At 40.1% G+C, this 19762-nt stretch overlaps 1 protein-coding gene across 1 annotated transcript in view; it reads left to right on the plus strand.

Annotated features, from left to right (window-relative positions):
* LOC106583972 (cytosolic phospholipase A2) overlaps positions 1-19566 on the plus strand; it is a 73494-nt gene extending 53928 nt beyond the window's left edge. Inside the window, exons 15-18 of the mRNA XM_014168697.3 lie at positions 4747-4931; positions 8320-8509; positions 12819-12976; positions 13651-19566. Coding sequence (XP_014024172.1) covers positions 4747-4931; positions 8320-8509; positions 12819-12976; positions 13651-13779 — 662 coding nt within the window. The 3' untranslated portion in view covers positions 13780-19566. The remainder of the gene's footprint in view (positions 1-4746; positions 4932-8319; positions 8510-12818; positions 12977-13650) is intronic.
* Positions 19567-19762: the final 196 nt, after the last annotated feature.

The raw sequence follows: 19762 nt of genomic DNA on the forward strand, positions 1-19762 counted from the left end.
TTCTACCACGTACACAAGTCTCTCACCTGAGCCGTTATCTCTCTCCACGCTCACTCCACACGGGCTCTCAGCCCTCCTGGCGTCCTTACCCCGGTTTGGCTCGGACTCAGATTGGAGTGTTAAAAGTTACTGTCGCATTGAATGCATTTGTCTCTCTTTCTTCAGCCATTTAGGGAGGGGTTTTGAGGTTCACACACGGGTTCACTGTTTGTGGTCAAATTATTCCTACCATGCATTAAGACACGATCTGACGGCACCTTCCATGATAACCTCAAAAAAGGACAGATCAGAACAACAGTTTAGTTCAATTCATATCTGTTTCAGGAAATCCAAACAAGCATTGACTATATGACAAATTATTACATTAACCTTAATATCCATCATTTTTATGATTATTTATTTGAATTGCTCGCCTTCCAATTTCACCAGAACGCCTAGCCCTAAGAAGTTTTTAATAACATTATCTCTACGACAAATGTCAAAAAGCATAGCAACATACTGTTACTGTTAAAACAATTTTCAAATTAGTTCATACTCCCTTATTTTACTGGCAAGCTCTCGGAAGAGTTACCAGATCAGGAAGTTAGCACCCTAACCCATCGGGGAATCCCACACTCCATAAGTCCCAATCTGGTGAAATTTGTATCGAGACAAAGAGGAAATCAGCAATACACATATCACAATCCATTTGGAGTAACTGTCATCCCTATTTAACATATTTTTCCTTCTATATGCAGACTAAACAAAGTACATTTGTATATTTACCCAAGGACCAGGACCCCAGGAAACTGGTAATTTTCCCTTTGAACACATGATTCACATCAGGATTCAAAAACATTGTTAAATAAAAAATAAACAAATTTGAATAACCAATCAACTTAGAATTACAACTGTTGATAACCCCATAAGGAAATAATAGTATCTCATAAAGTAATGGTAAAATAGAGTAGAAACTGGTGTTTCTCATTCATTTTATAATTAAAGCCCACCTGTTTCTATCATTTCTTGTGAGTTTGATCAGGGCTCACCGGAAAGCCAGGATACAGGGCATTTGACACAATTAAATATTTCCTCTCCCTTTTCTTTCCCTGTTCTTCAGAAACCATTTCAAAACCTTCCAGACATGTCCATCCTTCTGTATACCCAATTTAAAACTGAATTGAAAAGACCCCATCCAAAATAAATCCCACAGTATCAACACCACTAACACATTCATAACCAGTTGTGTGTGCGTGCTGGTGTGTGTGTGGTAAACCGTAGGTCAAAAACACACATGAACAGGCCTCACTTATCTGGAACTCTGTTTATGGCCTACTCCATAATTTATTTATCTTGTATTTAGCATGTACCTTTCTCCATAACCACCGCACCACAATGTTCATGAACTAAAAAAAAGAAAATATCATTTCAACCCCTTTCCTAATTCCTCGTTACCCCACCACCCTTTCGTACATTCTAGAAATCTGTTTCAGAATAAGACAACATAAAATGTAAATCTATTTCATAATAAAACCACACAAAATGTCTCATGAGATAAAAAAATAAAAATAAAACAAGGCTTTCTGAGTATTTGGCCAGATAATTTAAATGTGTTACCTCTAGAATCCATTCCTCTGGCATTTCGCCTAAATTCTTCAACCCAAAATACTTTTTCCTGTGGCAAATTTAGCCAATTTCTCATCATAAAGAATCCGTGATATTTGATCCTGGCATCTATTAAAAAGTTGGGTAAGACTTGATCTCATATGTCTTCCTTCACATAGAAACTGTATGAACCACTATAGATCGAACCGAAAAAAAGCAAACACTTGCATAGCAGCATTCCCTCCGAATGCAGCAGGTTCCATTCCTACTTACACTCATTCTTCCAGTCTGATAGTCCCACATCTAAAACAGGGAGCTATCTCCTTACGCTTTGATGTTTTTTTTGCTACGTTTCTTTGTCTTACCTTGGTCATTGAAGCCACTGTTAGTGACTTTCACTGTGGCCGTATTAACTCCTCGCACGTCTGAGAAGTGAGCGGAGTTATATTCCACTCTCAAAGCATCTTTCTCTATTTCATCCACAACCCCCGCAATTGCCGTTTTGATCACAGGTTTCAAACCTGCCATCAAAGCCAAAGTACAAATTCTATGAATGAACTCACATACCCTGTCGTTTTGTAGCCAAGTACATCTATTCATTCATATTTGAGCCGAATTGGTAGAATGCTCGTGCGCTTCTTTCAGCGCCTCCATGGCTTTATTAAACTCCTCTAGCTCCGCATGGAGAATCGGGGCCGTCTGTCGCCATATCAATAGTTATTATTCCCCAACCTCTCCCATTTGTGTTTAGGGTGTTTTAGATTTCTTAACTCCCGTCTATAATACACACCTATTAACTATTTTCCACGGTAGCGCTACCCACTTCCCCGGAGAATGGTTATGGTTTTTGTGCCTAATTAATTGGTCATTGCACTTAATACCTTATATTAGTACCAATACTATAGCGTCTGCAAATGTATTACTGGAGAATACAGATTCCAATATTGCGCCTCAAAAATCACTGTTGTTGATAACACACGTTACCAAAATTATTCATCCTTGTCTTCCTATTTCCACATAATCTTTCATGCTTCCCCCTCCCCATAGGGCATAAACCAACCTCTCTCTGTATTGCTACTGCTACTACACGTAACTCAAACAGTGTCTGAATATCTTATTTGTTTTATTTTTTTACTCACTATCTTCTAGAACACTCATCTTCTTCTAAAACTCAATAGCTTCTAGAACTCTCGTCTTCCTAAAACTCACTGCAGCTGGGACTTTTGTCCCTTTTACAGATCTCGCAGGGGAATACCCCACTAGGGACCTATCCTAATTCAGAACGTACCCTACACTGTATTGTCACTCCTAGATCTTTCAGAGGAAAACCTCTACTCGGGACCTATCCTTAAGGAACCTACCCTCCACCAGATATTTACAACTGGTCGTTACACAATGGGCCTACCGAATAAACTCAGGCTCTCTAGGTCTACATCCTATAATTGTTCAGACTACGATTCTCATCTCCCCAAGATGTCAGAATGAGTGGATAACAGGTGTGGGAACTGTGCCTACGTTGTTTGTTGCCAGCTCCTACTCCACTGATCTGGACTCTCTGGTTTGACTACAAATCGTGGTGAACCCTGCTCGCAGCGCCAACTGTTAGGTTCTAATTCTCAGAGTAAAAAACTCAATGGACACTATGATAGCTGACATGGGCTAGTTGATCAGGACATTTCTGACAAATTATAAATAGCCCTCTAAGGTGTGCAAAGACGAACATGCCATGAGGAACTGATGATGCACTACTCAATTTCGAAATGTCAGCTTGTACATTCTACTATTACTACTTTCAAGAGTAAGGATAAAGCCAGACTGGGTTCCTTTAAAAAATAAATTGTAGGGCGCGCCCCCTCCTGCTGACCCCTTGCGCCCCCCACAGTTTGGGAACATTTAAATTTTTTACATTTTAGTCATTTAGCAGACACTCTTATCCAGAGCGACTTACAGTAGTGAATGCATACATTTCATACATTTAATTTAATGCATTTTTTTTGTACTGGCCCCCCGTGGGAACCGAACCCACAACCCTGGCGTTGCACACACCATGCTGGCGTTGCAAACACCATGCTCTACCAACTGAGCCACAGGGAGGTCTTCACTTGTCCAAAAAGTTGGAACTGATATGCATGAAATAGAGAATGGTTCCGAACAGACCTGAGGACAACTAGATCTGTTCTGTATTGACCTGGTTGGATCCAGTCTTGGTCCAAACCTGGTGACGGAAGCACTAGAAAAGTCATTTTTTAAGCTACTTTATTAAGCATAGCTGATAAAGCGCGAGAGGAGGGGGAGAGAGGTTGTGGTGCTGCTCTAGCAGGCGGGGGAGGGGCCATACTGTGAGCGAGGGAAACGGGCAGGCAGGAAGGAGGGAGACATGAGAGACAGCAACCAACCAAGCCGACTTGCGCTATAGTAGTCTAATAGCTGCCATAGCTAGGTTAACGTTCATCAAATATGATTACGTAGTACCGGTCTTGACTGCATAAAACTGAGAGACACTAGTCAAGCAAGCCAACATTAGCTAGCTAGGCTAATTGAGGCTGCAGTGCATGCACTTTCTCATCCTACACTTACAAATAACATCAACTCCATTCAGAATATTAAGTAGCAGCCTACCTGTTGGCTCTTGGTAGTTGTAGACTATCCTTCTCCTTTAACTTTTAAATTCGGTAATTTTAATTCCATCTTCCATTGATTAGACATCTAACATTTGCCACACACTGAGGCTCTATGACTGTAACCTATTGCCGCAATGATGACTTATGATTGGCCAACAACAAGCTACACACGCCACGTCCACTCTAGTGAAAAGCAAGAGCAGCGGCAAAAATTATAGAACTTCTCTCTACTGCAACAGTCGCGTTCGGATCTGTATGGGCCCTTCCAGACAAGTTGGTTAAAATTACACATACCAGTGACAATCACATCATATGACATCCGACCCAGACCCCTGACATTATTTCGAATTCTGGATCCGGACCCTCTCGGATCGGATCTCGGGTATTTGGGTACAGGTGGATCCATGAAGACATCTACTGTGTACATATGGAAACAGTTATAACATGACCATCACACACAATTAACACACATCTGTTCCCTTATGCATTTACTATAACACGTTCTGTATTTATTCTGCATTGTATTCCATAACATTCTCAGACCCAGATGAGTTTGCTGGTATCTACGAGCCACTGGACGTGAAGAGTAAGAAGATCCACATAGTGGACAGTGGTCTGACCTATAACCTCCCATACCCCCTCATCCTGCGCCCGCAGCGTGGCGTCGACCTCATCATCTCCTTCGACTTCTCAGCCCGCCCCAGTGACTCCAGCCCACCCTTCAAGGTCAGTAGGTTGACCACATGTCCAGGATTGTGCAGGACAGTCCCGCAATTTGGACCTTTGTCCTGAGTCCCGCAACCAATCATGTTCCACATTTTATCAACAAATTCAAACATCACTAATTTAGAATTAAAAAGTTGTTTTGTTCCATATTTCAGTCAGACATTCCAACCTGTCTCTTCCAGTCACGTTGTGCTTATGAAAAAATATATATCATAAGGATGTGGTACTGCTGATGTTAAACACTTCTTCAATCGTTGTTGAGATCTGATATTCTGCGCAACGCAAGATGAGACGTAGGCCAATGTCATATGCCTATTGTCAATCAATCATATTTCTCAAATCCTTTCGGGTTAAATTCCAGCTAAAATTGGAGAGGACAGTTAGGCAGTCCCTTCAGGATTCCGCGATTCTGCGATTGCATAATTCAATGCAAAATCAACCAATCGGTGCACATTATGCGAGAGTTCGCAATTTTGAACAATTCCCGCACTTTTAGCGCATAAAAGGCTCCAATCAAAAGCGGGTTTGGAATTTTGACTAATTACTGCACTGTTACCATGGAAAATGGCCCAATCCAACCACAGGTCAACAAAGTTTTCCCCCTGGCCTGTCAGCATATTCACGTACGAAGATGATGGGTGCAATGAACAGAAATCAATCTTATTTGCCAAAAAAAATAACAGCTAACGACCGTGCGAAACAATTTCCAAATTACCCTGAAAAAAAAAACATTGCAAAATGTATCGCAGAATTTCAGAAAAGCTGCCACAAAATCAAGCATTTTTGGCTGCAGAAATCACAAAAACAATTCGCAAAATCCTGGAGGGACTGGTTAGGCCTAACAACTTATAAAAAGCGTACTTCTGACGAAGAGCTACAAATGTAAGTAAATAGACGTATTAAACTGAAAGATATAAGGTAATTTCATCAAACTTGTGAGGCTCTCCATGCTCATTAGTTTCTCATTCAACATATTTGCTGCTACTTCACTCAAACCTGTTTTAAGTCTCCCTTCCTAACTGTTTTACATTCCCTTTGCTCGCTCAGTGCAGCGGGAGCAGGTGTGGCCGGAGCATTGTGCCGCCACTTCTCACAATGGTTCTCGTTTAGTGAAGTTAGATCAAAGCTAAATCAATGTCTAGGAAGATCACATAATGAATAATTAGCACTGTACATAACAGAACCAAGTATAATCACATGATATAACGTCACTGTTACACCAAAAACACCACCTAATTTGTTATGAGATTTTAGGATGGTCAGCTGAATAGTAAAAAAATTATAATTATGCGGCCAAACTCAAACCATGCAGAATGATACAGGAAGGCTATGTGCCTTGCAAAAGTATTCATCCCCCTTGGCGTTTTTCCTATTTTGTTGCATTACAACCTTTAATTTAAATGGATTTTTATTAGCATTTTATGTAATGGAAATGTACACATAATAGTCCAAATTGGTAAAGTGAAATGAAAAATATAACATGTTTCCAAAAATAAAATAAAAACAGAAAAGTGGTATGTGCATATTTATTCACATCCTTTGCTATGAAGCGTCTAAATAAGATCTGGTGGAACCAATTACCTTCAAAAGTCACATAATTAGTTAAAGTCCACCTGTGTGCAATCTAAGTGTCACATGATCTCATTGTATATATACACCTGTTCTGAAAGGCCCCAGAGTCTGCAACACCACTAAGCAAGGGGCACCACCAAGCAAGCGGCACCATGAAGACCAAGGAGCTCGCCAAACAGGTCAAGGACAAAGTTGTAAAGTACAGATCAGGGTTGGGTTAATAAAAAAAACTTTGAACATCCCACAGAGCACCATTAAATCCATTATTAAAAAATTGAAAGAATATGGCACCACAACAAACCTGCCAAGAGAGGTCCGCCCACCAAAACTCACAGACCAGGCAAGGAGGGCATTCATCAGAGAGGCAACAAAAATACTAAAGAAAACCCTGAAGGAGCTGCAGAGCTCCACAGCGGAGATTGGAACATCTGTCCATAGGACCACTTTAAGCCGTGCACCCCACAGAGCTGAGCTTTACGGGAAGAGTGGCCAGAAAAAAGCCATTGCTTCAAGAAAGAAATAAGCAAACACGTTTGGTGTTCGCCAAAAGGCATGTGAAAGATGGTGCTCTGGTCAGATGTGACAAAAATTGAGCTTTTTGGCCATAAAGAAAAACGCTATATCTGGCACAAACCCAACACCTCTCATCACCCCGAGGACACCATCCCCACAGTGAAGCATGGTGGTGGCGTCATCATGCTGTGGGGGGTGTTTTTCATCTGCAGGGACTGGGAAACTGGTCAGAATTGAAGGAATGATGGATGGTGCTAAATACAGGGAAATTCTTGAGGGAAACCTGTTTCAGTTTTCCAGAGATTTGAGACTGGGATGGAGGTTCAACTTCCAGCAGGACAATGACCCTAAGCATACTGCTACAGCGACACTCAAGTGGTTTAAGGGGAAACATTTAAATGTCTTGGAATGGCCTAGTCAAAGCCCCAATCCAAAGACCTCAATCCAATTGAGAATCTGTGGTATGACTTAAAGATTGCTGTACACCAGCGGAACACATCCAACTTGAAGGAGCAGTTTTGCCTTGAAGAATGGGCAAAATCCCAGTGACTACATGTGCCAAGCTTATAGAGACATACCCCAAGAGACTTGCAGCTGGAATTGCTGCTAAAGGTGGCTCTACAAAGTATTAACTTTGGGGGGGTGAATAGTTATGCTAGCTCAAGTTTTCCTTTTTTTTTTTTGTCTCGTTACTTGTTTGTTTCACAATAAAAATATTTTGTATCTTCAAAGTGGTAGGCATGTTGTGTAAATCAAATGATACAAACCCCCCAGAAATCCATTTGAATTCTAGGTTCTAAGGCAACAAAATAGGAAAAATGCCAAGGGGGTGAATACTTTCACAAGCCACTGTAGTTTGTTAACACCATCTGTTCTAATTTGCACACGAACAGTAGTTCAAGAAGATCGAATGGTTGTCATGCAGATGCAGTTTAAGTAATATTATTCACGATTGACAGTGATGATGGCCTATTTTGAAATTAGGTATGCCTAACTTGGTGTTTGAAAAAAATTCTTGAGACAATAAGTGTGGTCATAGGCAGTACAATGCAAATGGAGGGTGCATTTTAATATATTAGGTATTTTAAATGTGGTCACCATTCAGGTCAGATCATTGTACTGCCAAGCTCCGCCTGCCAGTAGTTTACTTTAAAATGTTTATTTCATTTTATCATTGAAGATTATTTTGTGAGCAATTTTTTTGTGTGATGATTAAGTAGTTATGAGTTAGGATAAAAGTTAATCATTTTACTATGCCGTAGTAATCAAGATGTGAACTTTTTGACTTGTGTTTGGTATATAGGAGCTGCTGCTGGCTGAGAAGTGGGCCCGGATGAACAAGCTGCCATTCCCTAAGATCGACCCCAAAGTGTTTGACCGCGAGGGCCTGAAAGAGTGCTACATCTTCAAGCCAATAAAGGGGGAACGGAACTGCCCCACTGTCATCCATTTTGTCCTGGTCAACATCAACTTCAGGATGTTCAAAGCCCCTGGTAAGTACTGTATATGTACAGTGTATACCATATGTATGTCTGTACATGTTGTTTGTGTACATGTGAAATATGTGAGCCCTGTTTGAAAGTGATTTCCTCTTCAATTAAGCTATGGGGCTTTTAGCTATAAGCAATGTTATTTTAGTGACTGGTCTCCACATCTTGGTTTTGGTTCCTAGATCAATTCCAGTGTATTCCGATCAAGTCTGGTCTGTTCCAATGTATTCCATACATAATAGTACGCCCCTTACTGACTGTTTAGCCATAGGGAATATGCCCCTAAGGAAGTTGAGGGTTTATGGTGTAGAACTGGGCCATATGTGGGATTGGTATTTTACGAGTTGCCTAGTGGGGTGACTTATGAACCCATAAGGAGCAGATCTGTGACCAGGTGCTATGGGGGGAATCTCTCACTATGCTGGGAGAGCAGTGTGTAAATAGGGTATACATCATCAGCCGTAGGAACACATATATACACTGGCCTGGCCTCTGCGCTGCCTCACACACTGAATTATAGTGTTTAGGGCCTCATGACGAGGGCCACTCACATGTTGTCATGTGAGTGGTAAACAAATCAATGGCCAGAGCGTCAAGTGTGCACTCTGAACGCTCCGAGAGTGAAACGACATGGGTAGGGCTAAAGCTTAAGAGGGTGTGAACTAGAGGTCGGCCGATTAATTGGAATGGCCGATTAATTAGGGCCGACTTCAAGTTTCCATAACAATCAGTAATCAGCATTTTTGGACACCGATCATGGCCGATTATGTTGCACTCCACGAGGCGACTGCGTGGCAGGCTGACTACCTGTTACGCGAGTGCAGCAAGGAGCCAAGTAAGGTGCTAGCTAGCATTAAACCTATCTTGTAAAAAAAACAATCAATCTTAACATAATCACTAGTTAACTACACATGGTTGATGATATTACTAGTTTATCTAGCTTGTCCTGCGTTGAATTTAACCTGTTAGGGCTAGGGGGCAGTATTGACACGGCTGGATAAAAAACGTACCCGATTTAATCTGGTTACTACTCCTGCCCAGTAACTAGAATATGTATATAATTATTGCCTTTGGATAGAAAACACCCTAAAGTTTCTAAAACTGTTTGAATGGTGTCTGTGAGTATAACAGAACTCATATGGCAGGCCAAAACCTGAGAAGAGTCCATGCAGGAAGTGGCCTGTCTGACAAGTTGTGTTTCATCTGGGCTCTTTTTATTGAAGATTTAGGATCTTTGCAATAACGTGACACTTCCTACGGCTCCCATAGGCTCTCAGAGCCCGGGAAAAAGCTGAAGGATATCGAGGCAGGCTCTGGCTGAAACACATTATCGCGTTTGACAAGTGGCCGCTCAGAGTACTGTGGGCTTAGGCGCGTGCCCGAGTCGACCGAATGCTTTATTTTCTTTCCTCTGTTTACCTAAATGCAGATTCCCGGTCAGAATATTATCGCTTTTTTACGAGAAAAATGGCATAAAAATGGATTTTAAACAGCGGTTGACATGCTTCGAAGTACGGTAATGGAATATTTAGATTTTTTTGGTCACGAATTGCGCCATGCTCGTCACCCTTATTTACCCTTTCGGATAGTGTCTTGAACGCACGAACAAAACACCGCTGTTTGGCTATAACTATGGATTATTTTGAACCAAACCAACATTTGTTATTGAAGTAGAAGTCCTGGGAGTGCATTCTGACGAAGACAGCAAAGGTAATAACATTTTTCTTATAGTAAATGTGACTTTTCTGAGTGCTAAACTTGCTGGGTGTCTAAATAGCTTGCCCTGTGATGCCGGGCTATCTACTGAGAATATTGCAAAATGTGCTTTCACCGAAAAGCTATTTTAAAATCGGACATATCGAGTGCATAGAGGAGTTCTGTATCTATAATTCTTAAAATAATTGTTATGCTTTTTGTGAACGTTTATCGTGAGTAATTTAGTAAATTCACCGGCAGTGTTCGGTGGGAATGCTAGTCACATGCTAGTCACATGCTAATGTAAAAAGCTGGTTTTTGATATAAATATGAACTTGATTGAACAAAACATGCATGTATTGTATAACATAATGTCCTAGGGTTGTCATCTGATGAAGGTCATCAAAGGTTAGTGCTGCATTTAGATGTGGTTTGGGTTTATGTGACATTATATGCTAGCTTGAAAAATGGGTGTCTGATTATTTCTGGCTGGGTACTCTGCTGACATAATCTAATGTTTTGCTTTCGTTGTAAAGCCTTTTTGAAATCGGACAGTGTGGTTAGATTAACGAGAGTCTTGTCTTTAAAATGGTGTAAAATAGTCATATGTTTGAAAAATTGAAGTTTTTGCATTTCTAAGGTTTTTGAATAACGCGCCACGGGATTACACTGGCTGTTACGTAGGTGAGACGATTTGGTGCCACCTATCCTAGAGAGGTTAATCAATGTGGTGCCTGTTAATTTATCATTGAATCATAGCCTACTTCGCCAAACGGGTGATTTAACAAGCGCATTCGCGAAAAAAGCACTGTCGTTGCACCAATGTGTACCTAACCATAAACATCAATGCCTTTCTTAAAATCAATACTCAAGTATATATTTTTAAACTTGCATATTTAGTTATTGCCTGCTAACATGAATTTCTTTTAACTAGGAAAATTGTGTCACTTGTCTTGCGTTCTGTGCAACAGAGTCAGGGTATATGCAGCAGTTTGGGCCGCCTGGCTCGTTGCGAACTGTGTGAAGACTATTTCTTCCTAACAAAGACAACCAACTTCGCCAAACGGGGGATAATTTAACAAAGCGCATTTGCGAAAAAAGCACAGTCGTTGCACGAATGTACCTAACCATAAACATCAATGCCTTTCTTAAAATCAATACACAGAAGTATATATATTTTTTAAACCTGCATATTTAGTTAAAATAAATCCAGGTTAGCAGGCAATATTAAACTAGGGAAATTCTGTCACTTCTCTTGCGTTCATTGCACGCAGTCAGGGTATATGCAACAGTTTGGGCCGCCTGGCTCGTTGTGAACTAATTTGCCAGAATTTTACATAATTATGACATAACATTGAAGGTTGTGCAATCTAACAGGAATATCTAGACTTATGGATGCCACCCGTTAGATAAAATACGTAACGGTTCCGTATTTCACTGAAAGAATAAATGTTTTGTTTTCGAAATGATAGTTTCCGGATTTGACCATATTAATGACCTAAGGCTCGTATTTCTGTGTTATTATATTATAATTAAGTCTATGATTTGATAGAGCAGTCTGACTGAGCGGTGGTAGGCAGCAGCAGGCTCGTAAGCATTCATTCAAACAGCACTTTACTGCGTTTGCCAGCAGCTCTTCGCAATGCTTCAAGCATTGCGGTGTTTATGACTTCAAGCCTATCAACTCCCGAGATTAGGCTGGCAATACTAAAGTACCTATTAGAACATCTAATAGTCAAAGGTATGTGAAATACAAATGGTATAGAGGGAAATAGTCCTATTATAACTACAACCTAAAACTTCTTACCTGGGGATATTGAAGACTCATGTTAAAAGAAACCACCAGCATTCATATGTTCTCATGTTCTGAGCAAGGAACTTAAATGTTTGCTTTTTTTACATGGCACATATTGCACTTTTACTTTCTTCTCCAACACTTTGTTTTTGCATTATTTAAACCAAATTGAACATGTTTCATTATTTATTTGAGACTAAATACATTTTATTGATGTATTATATTAAGTTAAAATAAAAGTGTTCATTGTTCATTCAGTATTGTTGTAATTGTCATTATTACAAATACATATATAACAATCGTCCGATTAATCAATACATTTTTTGGTCTTCCAATTATCGGTATCGGCGTTGAAAAATCATAATCGATCGACCTCTAGTGTGAACAATGCTGAATGGGTGTAAACAAAGAGCTCTACACTAGATACCAAAACATTCAAATGCCATTTTTGCAAAAGTGAGTTTAAGTTTATCAACTTTCAAAGCAGAATTACTTTCCCATTGTTTCTCAAAAATGCAGTGTATGATATACCATTTTATAGCTCTGTCTCTACTTTTGTTCTATGTCAAAAACATGATTTCAAATTTTGCTACATAAGACCGAATCCAGGTTGTGAGTCACAAATGACTAGACATCACGTAACTTCGCCATTGTTAAAATGGATTGACAGTGCGTAATCCACTGGAGTTGGGGCTGAAATAACCGTAGTTCTGAATTAGTCATATGATATAGGCTATTATTAGCTGTATATGACCATTTATTAGTTAGTCATAGTCACTATCATCCTGAAATACATATCATCCCTTTGCTGTGTGTTTGAAGGAGTGCCTCGTGAGACAGAACAGGAGAAGAAGATGGCTGACTTTGACATCTTTGATGACCCCGAGACGCCGTACTCCACGTTTAACTTCCAGTACTCAAACCAGGCCTTCACACAACTCCACGACCTCATGGAGTTCAATACACTCAACAACATCGAGGTATGTTCAGCCTTCAACAACATCACCACTGGCTACTATACATCCATCTCTAATATGTTAGGTCAGACAGTTTTTGGAACAATTAAGTGCTCTTAAAAGAGCCAGGAAATATGTTGATGTGGAGCCATCTAGTTTTGTCTGTGGTTGGTGCGTTATTGTGAAGTGTTTTACAATATCAAGGTCAAATTGATTCTTAAGCACTGTGTGTGGGTGTGTAAAAAGATCCCACGAATCAAAAAGTCAGTTCAGTCGGTCAGAACTAAAATGCAGGGACTGAAGGGGTTTCCCAATATGACATTAGTACTGTATGTGGTAGATGGTAATGTGCATCCTGACTCCTGTTCAAACCACCCTCAACAAAGTGGTGAGTTCGGTTAGCCAAAACTAATGTATGTAAAACAATATTTCAACAACGTAAATGTCAGTTCAGCCAGCCAGATGTAATGTATGTTAAACATTCCAGCAACATCAAAGTTTGCTCAATTATCCATCACTAATTATGGGTCCCCCGGACATCAAACACCTGTGTGTAGGCCTATGCTGATTGTTTTCTTTAATCTAACCTATAACCACATTTGAATTCATTATGATTGCTTGTTAACGGTCAATTGACTAACCATGTGTAGGTTAATACAGTGTTTAATCCATTCCACCTCCTCCATCCACCTCTCTAGGTGATAAAAGAGGCAATTAAGGAGAGCATTATGTACAGGAAGGAGAATCCCTCACGCTGTTCTGTGTCCCTCTCACTCAACGAGATCCAGAACAAAATGTTCCTGAAGCGGGAGAAAGCCCAGAAGTGAGAGCCAGAATGCTGGCAGAAGCGACGTCAAGCTATCAGAGAAGACTTTGCGAATTGACATACAGTACCATTCAAAAGTTATTTCTACATTTTTTTTTTTTTTACTAAATAACACATATGGAATCATGTAGCAACCAAAAAAGTGTTAAACAAATGAAGATATATTTTATATTTAAGATTCTTCAAAGTAGCCACCCTTTGCCTTGATGACAGCTTTGCACACTCTTGACATTCTCTCGACATAAAGTATTTATTTCAAGTTAAAGTGTACCGTTAGCTAGCTAGCTAACGTTAGCTGGCTGGCCCGCTAACTAACGTTACGTCATGCGTTGGGATTCATAGTTTACCTAGCTAGCTACATTTCTTAACTAAAGACTCTCGTCTTAGTGTGCCAGAGCGCAGAATAACTGATTCATTTTTATGCTCAACACCCGTTGAATATGTCCAGTGTCAGTTAACGTCGGCAACAAAGCGTAATTCAATTGTTGCCAGCAGCACAGTTAGTCACCAACGCTCTGGATACCAGCTCTGTTAGGGTGAGTAAAATGGTCAGAGTGGGGTGTTCTCATTATGTGCCTGGAAGTAGCTAGCCAATGTTAGCCAGTTAGCTTGGGTGCTTGACTGTTGTTGTGAGGTCAGAGCTTTCGGCTCAACCCTACTTATTGGCCAGAGAGTCCAGTGTGCCCTCTGAACAAGAAACGCTCTGAAATTACCAACGGACAATCTGACAGCACAGTTGCAGTCATCAGCGCTCTGGATAACATAACAGCCTAACCAGCTCTGCTAGGGCGAGTAATGTTCAGTGACCTGTTCTCTCTCTCTCTCTCGATGTCTGGATGAAGCTGGCAAGTTAGTACAGAATGCTCAGATCAACCCTTAAAGAGATGGGTGGGGCTAAGGCTTAAGAGGGTGTGAGCAATGCTGAATGGGTGTAGACAAATAGTAGTACCAAAACAGACAGTTTTCTCAAAAGTGAGTTTACAAGTTTATCAACTTTCAAAGCAGAATTAATTTCCCATTGTTTCCTTAAATGCAGTGTATGATATACCATTTGTTGTAGCTCTGACTCTCTACTTTTAGCCAATGTACAAAAACAGAAATTTAAATTTTGCTACATAAGACCGAATCCAGGTGGTGAGTCACATACAGTTGAAGTCTGAAGTTACATACACCTTAGCCAAATACATTTAAACTCCAGTTTTTCACAATTCCTGACATTTAATCCTAGTAAAAAGTCCCTGTCTTAGGTCAGTTAGGATCACCACGTTATTTTAGGAAGTGAAATGTCAGAAATAAAGTTCAGAGAATTATTTATTCCAGCTTTTATTTCTTTCATCACTTTCCCAGTGGGTCAGAAGTTTACATACACTCAATTAGTATTTGGTAGCATTGGCTTTAAATTGTTTAACTTGGGTCAAACGTTTTGGGTAGCCTTCCACAAGCGTCCCACAATAAGTTGGGTGAATTTTGGCTCATTCCTCCTGACAGAGCTGGTGTAACTGAGTCAGGTTTGTAGGCCTCATTACTCGCACAAGCTTTTTCATTTCTACCCACAAATTTTCTATAGGATTGAGGCTTTGTGATGGCCACTCCAATACCTTGACTTTGTTGTCCTTAAGCCATTTTGCCACAACTTTGGAATTATGCTTGTGGTCATTGTCCATTTGGAAGACTCGTTTGCGACCAAGCTTTAACTTCCTGACTGATGTCTTGAGATGTTGCTTCAACATATCCACATAATTTTCCTACCCCATGATGCCATCTATTTTGTGAAGTGCACCAGTCCCTCCTGCAGCAAAGCACCCCCACAACATAATATTGCCACCCCAGTGCTTCACGGTTGGGATGGTGTTCTTCGGCTTTCAAGCCTCCCCCTTTTTCCTCCAAACATAACAATGGTCATTATGGCCAAACAGTTCTATTTTTGTTTCATCAGACCAGAGGACATTTCTCCAAAAAGTACGATCTTTGTCCCCATGGTCCTTTGCTGTTGTTCTGGGATTGATTTGCACTTTTCGCACCAAAGTACATTCATCTATAGGAGACAGAACGCATCTCCTTCCTGAGGCGTATGACGGCTGCGTAGTCCCATGGTGTTCATACTTGCATACTATTGTTTGTACACATGAACTTGGTACCTGCAGGTGTTTGGAAATTGCTACCAAGGATGAACAAGACTTGTGGAGGTCTACAATTTTATTTCTGAGGTCTTGGCTGATTTCTTTTGATTTTCCCATGATGTCAAACAGAGGCACTGAGTTTCAAGGTAGGCCTTGAAATACATCCACAGGTACACCTCCAATTGACTCAAATGATATCAATTAGCCTATCAGAAGCTTCTAAAGCCATGACACCATTTTCTGGAATTTTCCAAGCTGTTTAAAAGCACAGTCAACTTAATGTATGTAAACTTCTGACCCACTGGAATTGTGATACAGTGAATTATAAGTGAAATGATCTGTCTCTAAACAAGTGTTGGAAAAATGACTTGTGTCATGCACAAAGTAGATGTCCTAACCGACTTGCCAAAACTATAGTTTGTTAACAAGAAATTTGTGGAGGGGATGAAAAGCAAGTTTTAATGACTCCAACTTAAGTGTATGTAAACTTCTGACTTCAACTGTATATTTATATTTGTTTCACTTCTATGGGCTAGGTGGGACGCGGGACACAGCCAGTGAAATATCAGGGCGGCAAATTCAAAAACAACAAAATGTCATAATTCAACTTTCTCAAACATACGACTATTTTACACCATTTTAAAGATACACGTCTCCTTGATGTAACCACATTGTTCGATTTCAAAAAGGCTTTACAGCGAAAGCAAAACATTTTGATTATGTTAGGAGAGTACATAGACAAAAATAATCACACAGCCATTTTCCAAGCAAGGACATGTGTCAATAAAACCCAAAACACAGCGAAATGAAGCACTAACCTTTGACGATCTTCATGAGATGACACTCCTAGGACATTGTTACACAATACATTTATGTTTTGTTCGATAAAGTTCATATTTATATCCAAAAACAGCATTTTACTTTGGCGCGTGACTTTCAGAAAATATTTTGCCTCCAATACTGCCAGTGAATCAGCACAACAATTTACACAAATACTCATCATAAACGTTGATAAAATATTAAACTGTTATTCAAAGAATTATAGATGAACATCTCCTTTATGCAACCGCTGTGACAGATTTAAAAAAAGCTTCACGGGGAAAGCACACTTTGCAATAATCTGAGTACTGTGCTCAGAAAAATACACCAGGCAATACAGATACCCGCCATTTTGGAGTCATCTAAAATCATAAATAGCATTAGAAATATTAATTTACCTTTGATCTTCATCAGAAGGCACTTCCAGTAATCCCAGGTCCACAATAAATGTTGTTTTGTTTGATAAAGTCCATAATTTATGTCCAAATAACTCCTTGTTTTTTGCACGTTCAGTAAGCTACTCCAAATGTAGGAAGCGCGCCGAAAATTTCACGACAAAAAGTTATATTTACGTTCGTTGAAACATGTCAAACGTTGTAAAACATCAATCTTTAGGGCCTTTTTTAACGTAAAACTTCAGTAATATTCCAACCGGACGATTCCAATGTCTTGAAAAACATTATGGAACACAGCTACCTCCTCACATGAAAGCGCGTAATTGTGGCCTGTCATTCTCTCGGTCATCAGACTCCAGGAGGTCTTGTTCGCTCTCTGTTGACTGCAAAAGCCTGAAACACGTTCTAAAGACTGTTGACATCTAGTGGAAGCCTTAGGAAGTGCAAATTGAACCCGAAGTCACTGTATACTGAATAGGCCCAGTCTTGGAAAAACTAAAATCCACTTCCTGGTTGGATTTTTTTCTCAGGTTTTTGCCTGCCATATGAGTTCTGTTATACTCACAGACACCATTCAAACAGTTTTAGAAACTTCAAACCCTGGAATGAGTAGGTGTGTCCAAACTTTTGAGGCCATCAAGATGTTTTCTCTAGAGAAATTGAGATGCTACAATGCAACAAATACATTGATCATCTCAGCAAGGTTTTACCTGTGGTTGGGGAGCTGGGTGGAAGTGCAACTAAAATGTACTTTAAATAACCATCTGCATTTTGAAAGTCTTTTTTTCTAGTTATTTTATTAACGAAAGCATAAAGATGTTGATGAAGAAATACTGTACCGCTGTTTTTAGTTAGAAATGTAACACTTCAGTACTTAATACTTAAGCATTGAACACATTGTAGGTAGGGGGATGTTCACTCCTACAGTAGCCGGGCTATAAAGAGTATTGTCCTGCTAATCGGGCTACAAGTGTTTGAAAACCTGTTTTCAAAATGGCACCAGCTGTCCATCACTACTGTAAATAAAAACACAGCATCTTGTTTACTTTCTTTATTGTAACGACATCAATTAATTTGTATCAACCTTTCCAATTATTTTTAGAGTTTGTGATTAATTTGATTAATATTATGGTGTTTATATTCCAAGAAAAACGAAAAACCCTCTGGGTTACCTTTAGGATGGAATGGAAAATATGGTGCTGTACAAAGTGACAGTTGGGTGTAGGCTATACAGTACTGGGCTATTTAGCTAAAGCATCCCCATGTTGTGCAGGCACACGGGAGACTGGGGTACAATTCCCCAACAGGGAGGAAGGAGTAGGCTGTCCTTGTAAATAAGAATTTGACTTGCCTAGTTAAATAAATGTTACACTAAGAGCATAACATTTGTACACCATAATTGTAGTCTAACCAATACCAAAACGGAGGTTCAGTGAAAATAAAATCTCATTGATTTATCAAGACCAGTCCCCATGCTTCTCTCAGAGCACTGCAAAACGGTGCTAAAATAGTTGTAGGCTATTGCTTCTAACTTCAATATGCTCTTTAAATAGGACCTAAACCACTTTTAACAGCACATTACTCAACACTAGTGAGACTCATGTCGCCTACGGTAGACCTACAGTATATCGAAAAATATGACGTGACTCTCCGCCAATAATTACATGTAGAGGATTCTAAATTAAAACCAAAAGCCGCCTCATGGGTCTCCCGGTGGCGGCCTGCACGTGTATCTGTAGCAACGCATTTTGCATTGCGATGCGGTGACTTAGACAGCTGCACCACTGGGGAGACCCCATCCACAAAGTATCAAAATACAGAGAGGTGTTGGTAAAGGTAAATTGTTCTGCTAATAGCCCGTAATGGATTATTATAATGTACATGGTGTCCAGGTCAGGATAACCAGAACATTTATTTATTAAAGGCTATCAGAAAGAATTTTGGTACTTATTTATTTTGACCCAAAGCCATGAATGGGTGAGTCACTCAGCTTTATGTAGGTGACTGTGCCATCAACTTGATAATATATAACGATATTTTGGAGAGTCACGACTTCCGCCGAAGTCGGCCCCTCTCCTTTTTCGGGCGGCGTTCGGCGGTCGACGTCACCGGCTTTCAAGCCATCGCCGCTCCATTCTTCAATTTTTCCATTGGTTTTGTCTTGTTCCATTCACACCTGGTTTGCATTCCCCAATCACACTAATTGTATTTATTCCTCTGTTCCCCCTCATGTCTTTGTGTGAAATTATTTTTGTGTTACGTGTTGTACGCACTAGGCTAAAGGTTTGTTGTTTTCCATGTGTTTTCACGAAGCGTATTTGTATTGCTACACATTTATGTTGTGACATTTGTGCGCGCTATACACTTTGCCTTGTTGGCTGGAGGAGGCTTTTGACGCAGCTGCGTCCATCTGTATATCTCTCCTGCCTTAATAAAGTGTGCACCTGTTCACAATTCTCTGCTCTCCTGCACCTGACTTCACCACCAGTACGCACACGCCTGACATGGAGGTTATTTCGTTTTCAAAAAAAAAAAATGAGCGATTGTAATCTGAATAAAGGCCAAAATAATATTTGTGAAGGCCAAAACATTTCTGTTTTTAGAGGGAGAGAAACACTGGGCCAATTGTTCGCCGCCCTATGGGACTCCC

The sequence above is a fragment of the Salmo salar genome, chromosome 23 (genome assembly GCF_965601325.2).
Source record: "Salmo salar chromosome 23, fSalSal1, whole genome shotgun sequence".
Classification (NCBI taxonomy): domain Eukaryota; kingdom Metazoa; phylum Chordata; class Actinopteri; order Salmoniformes; family Salmonidae; genus Salmo; species Salmo salar.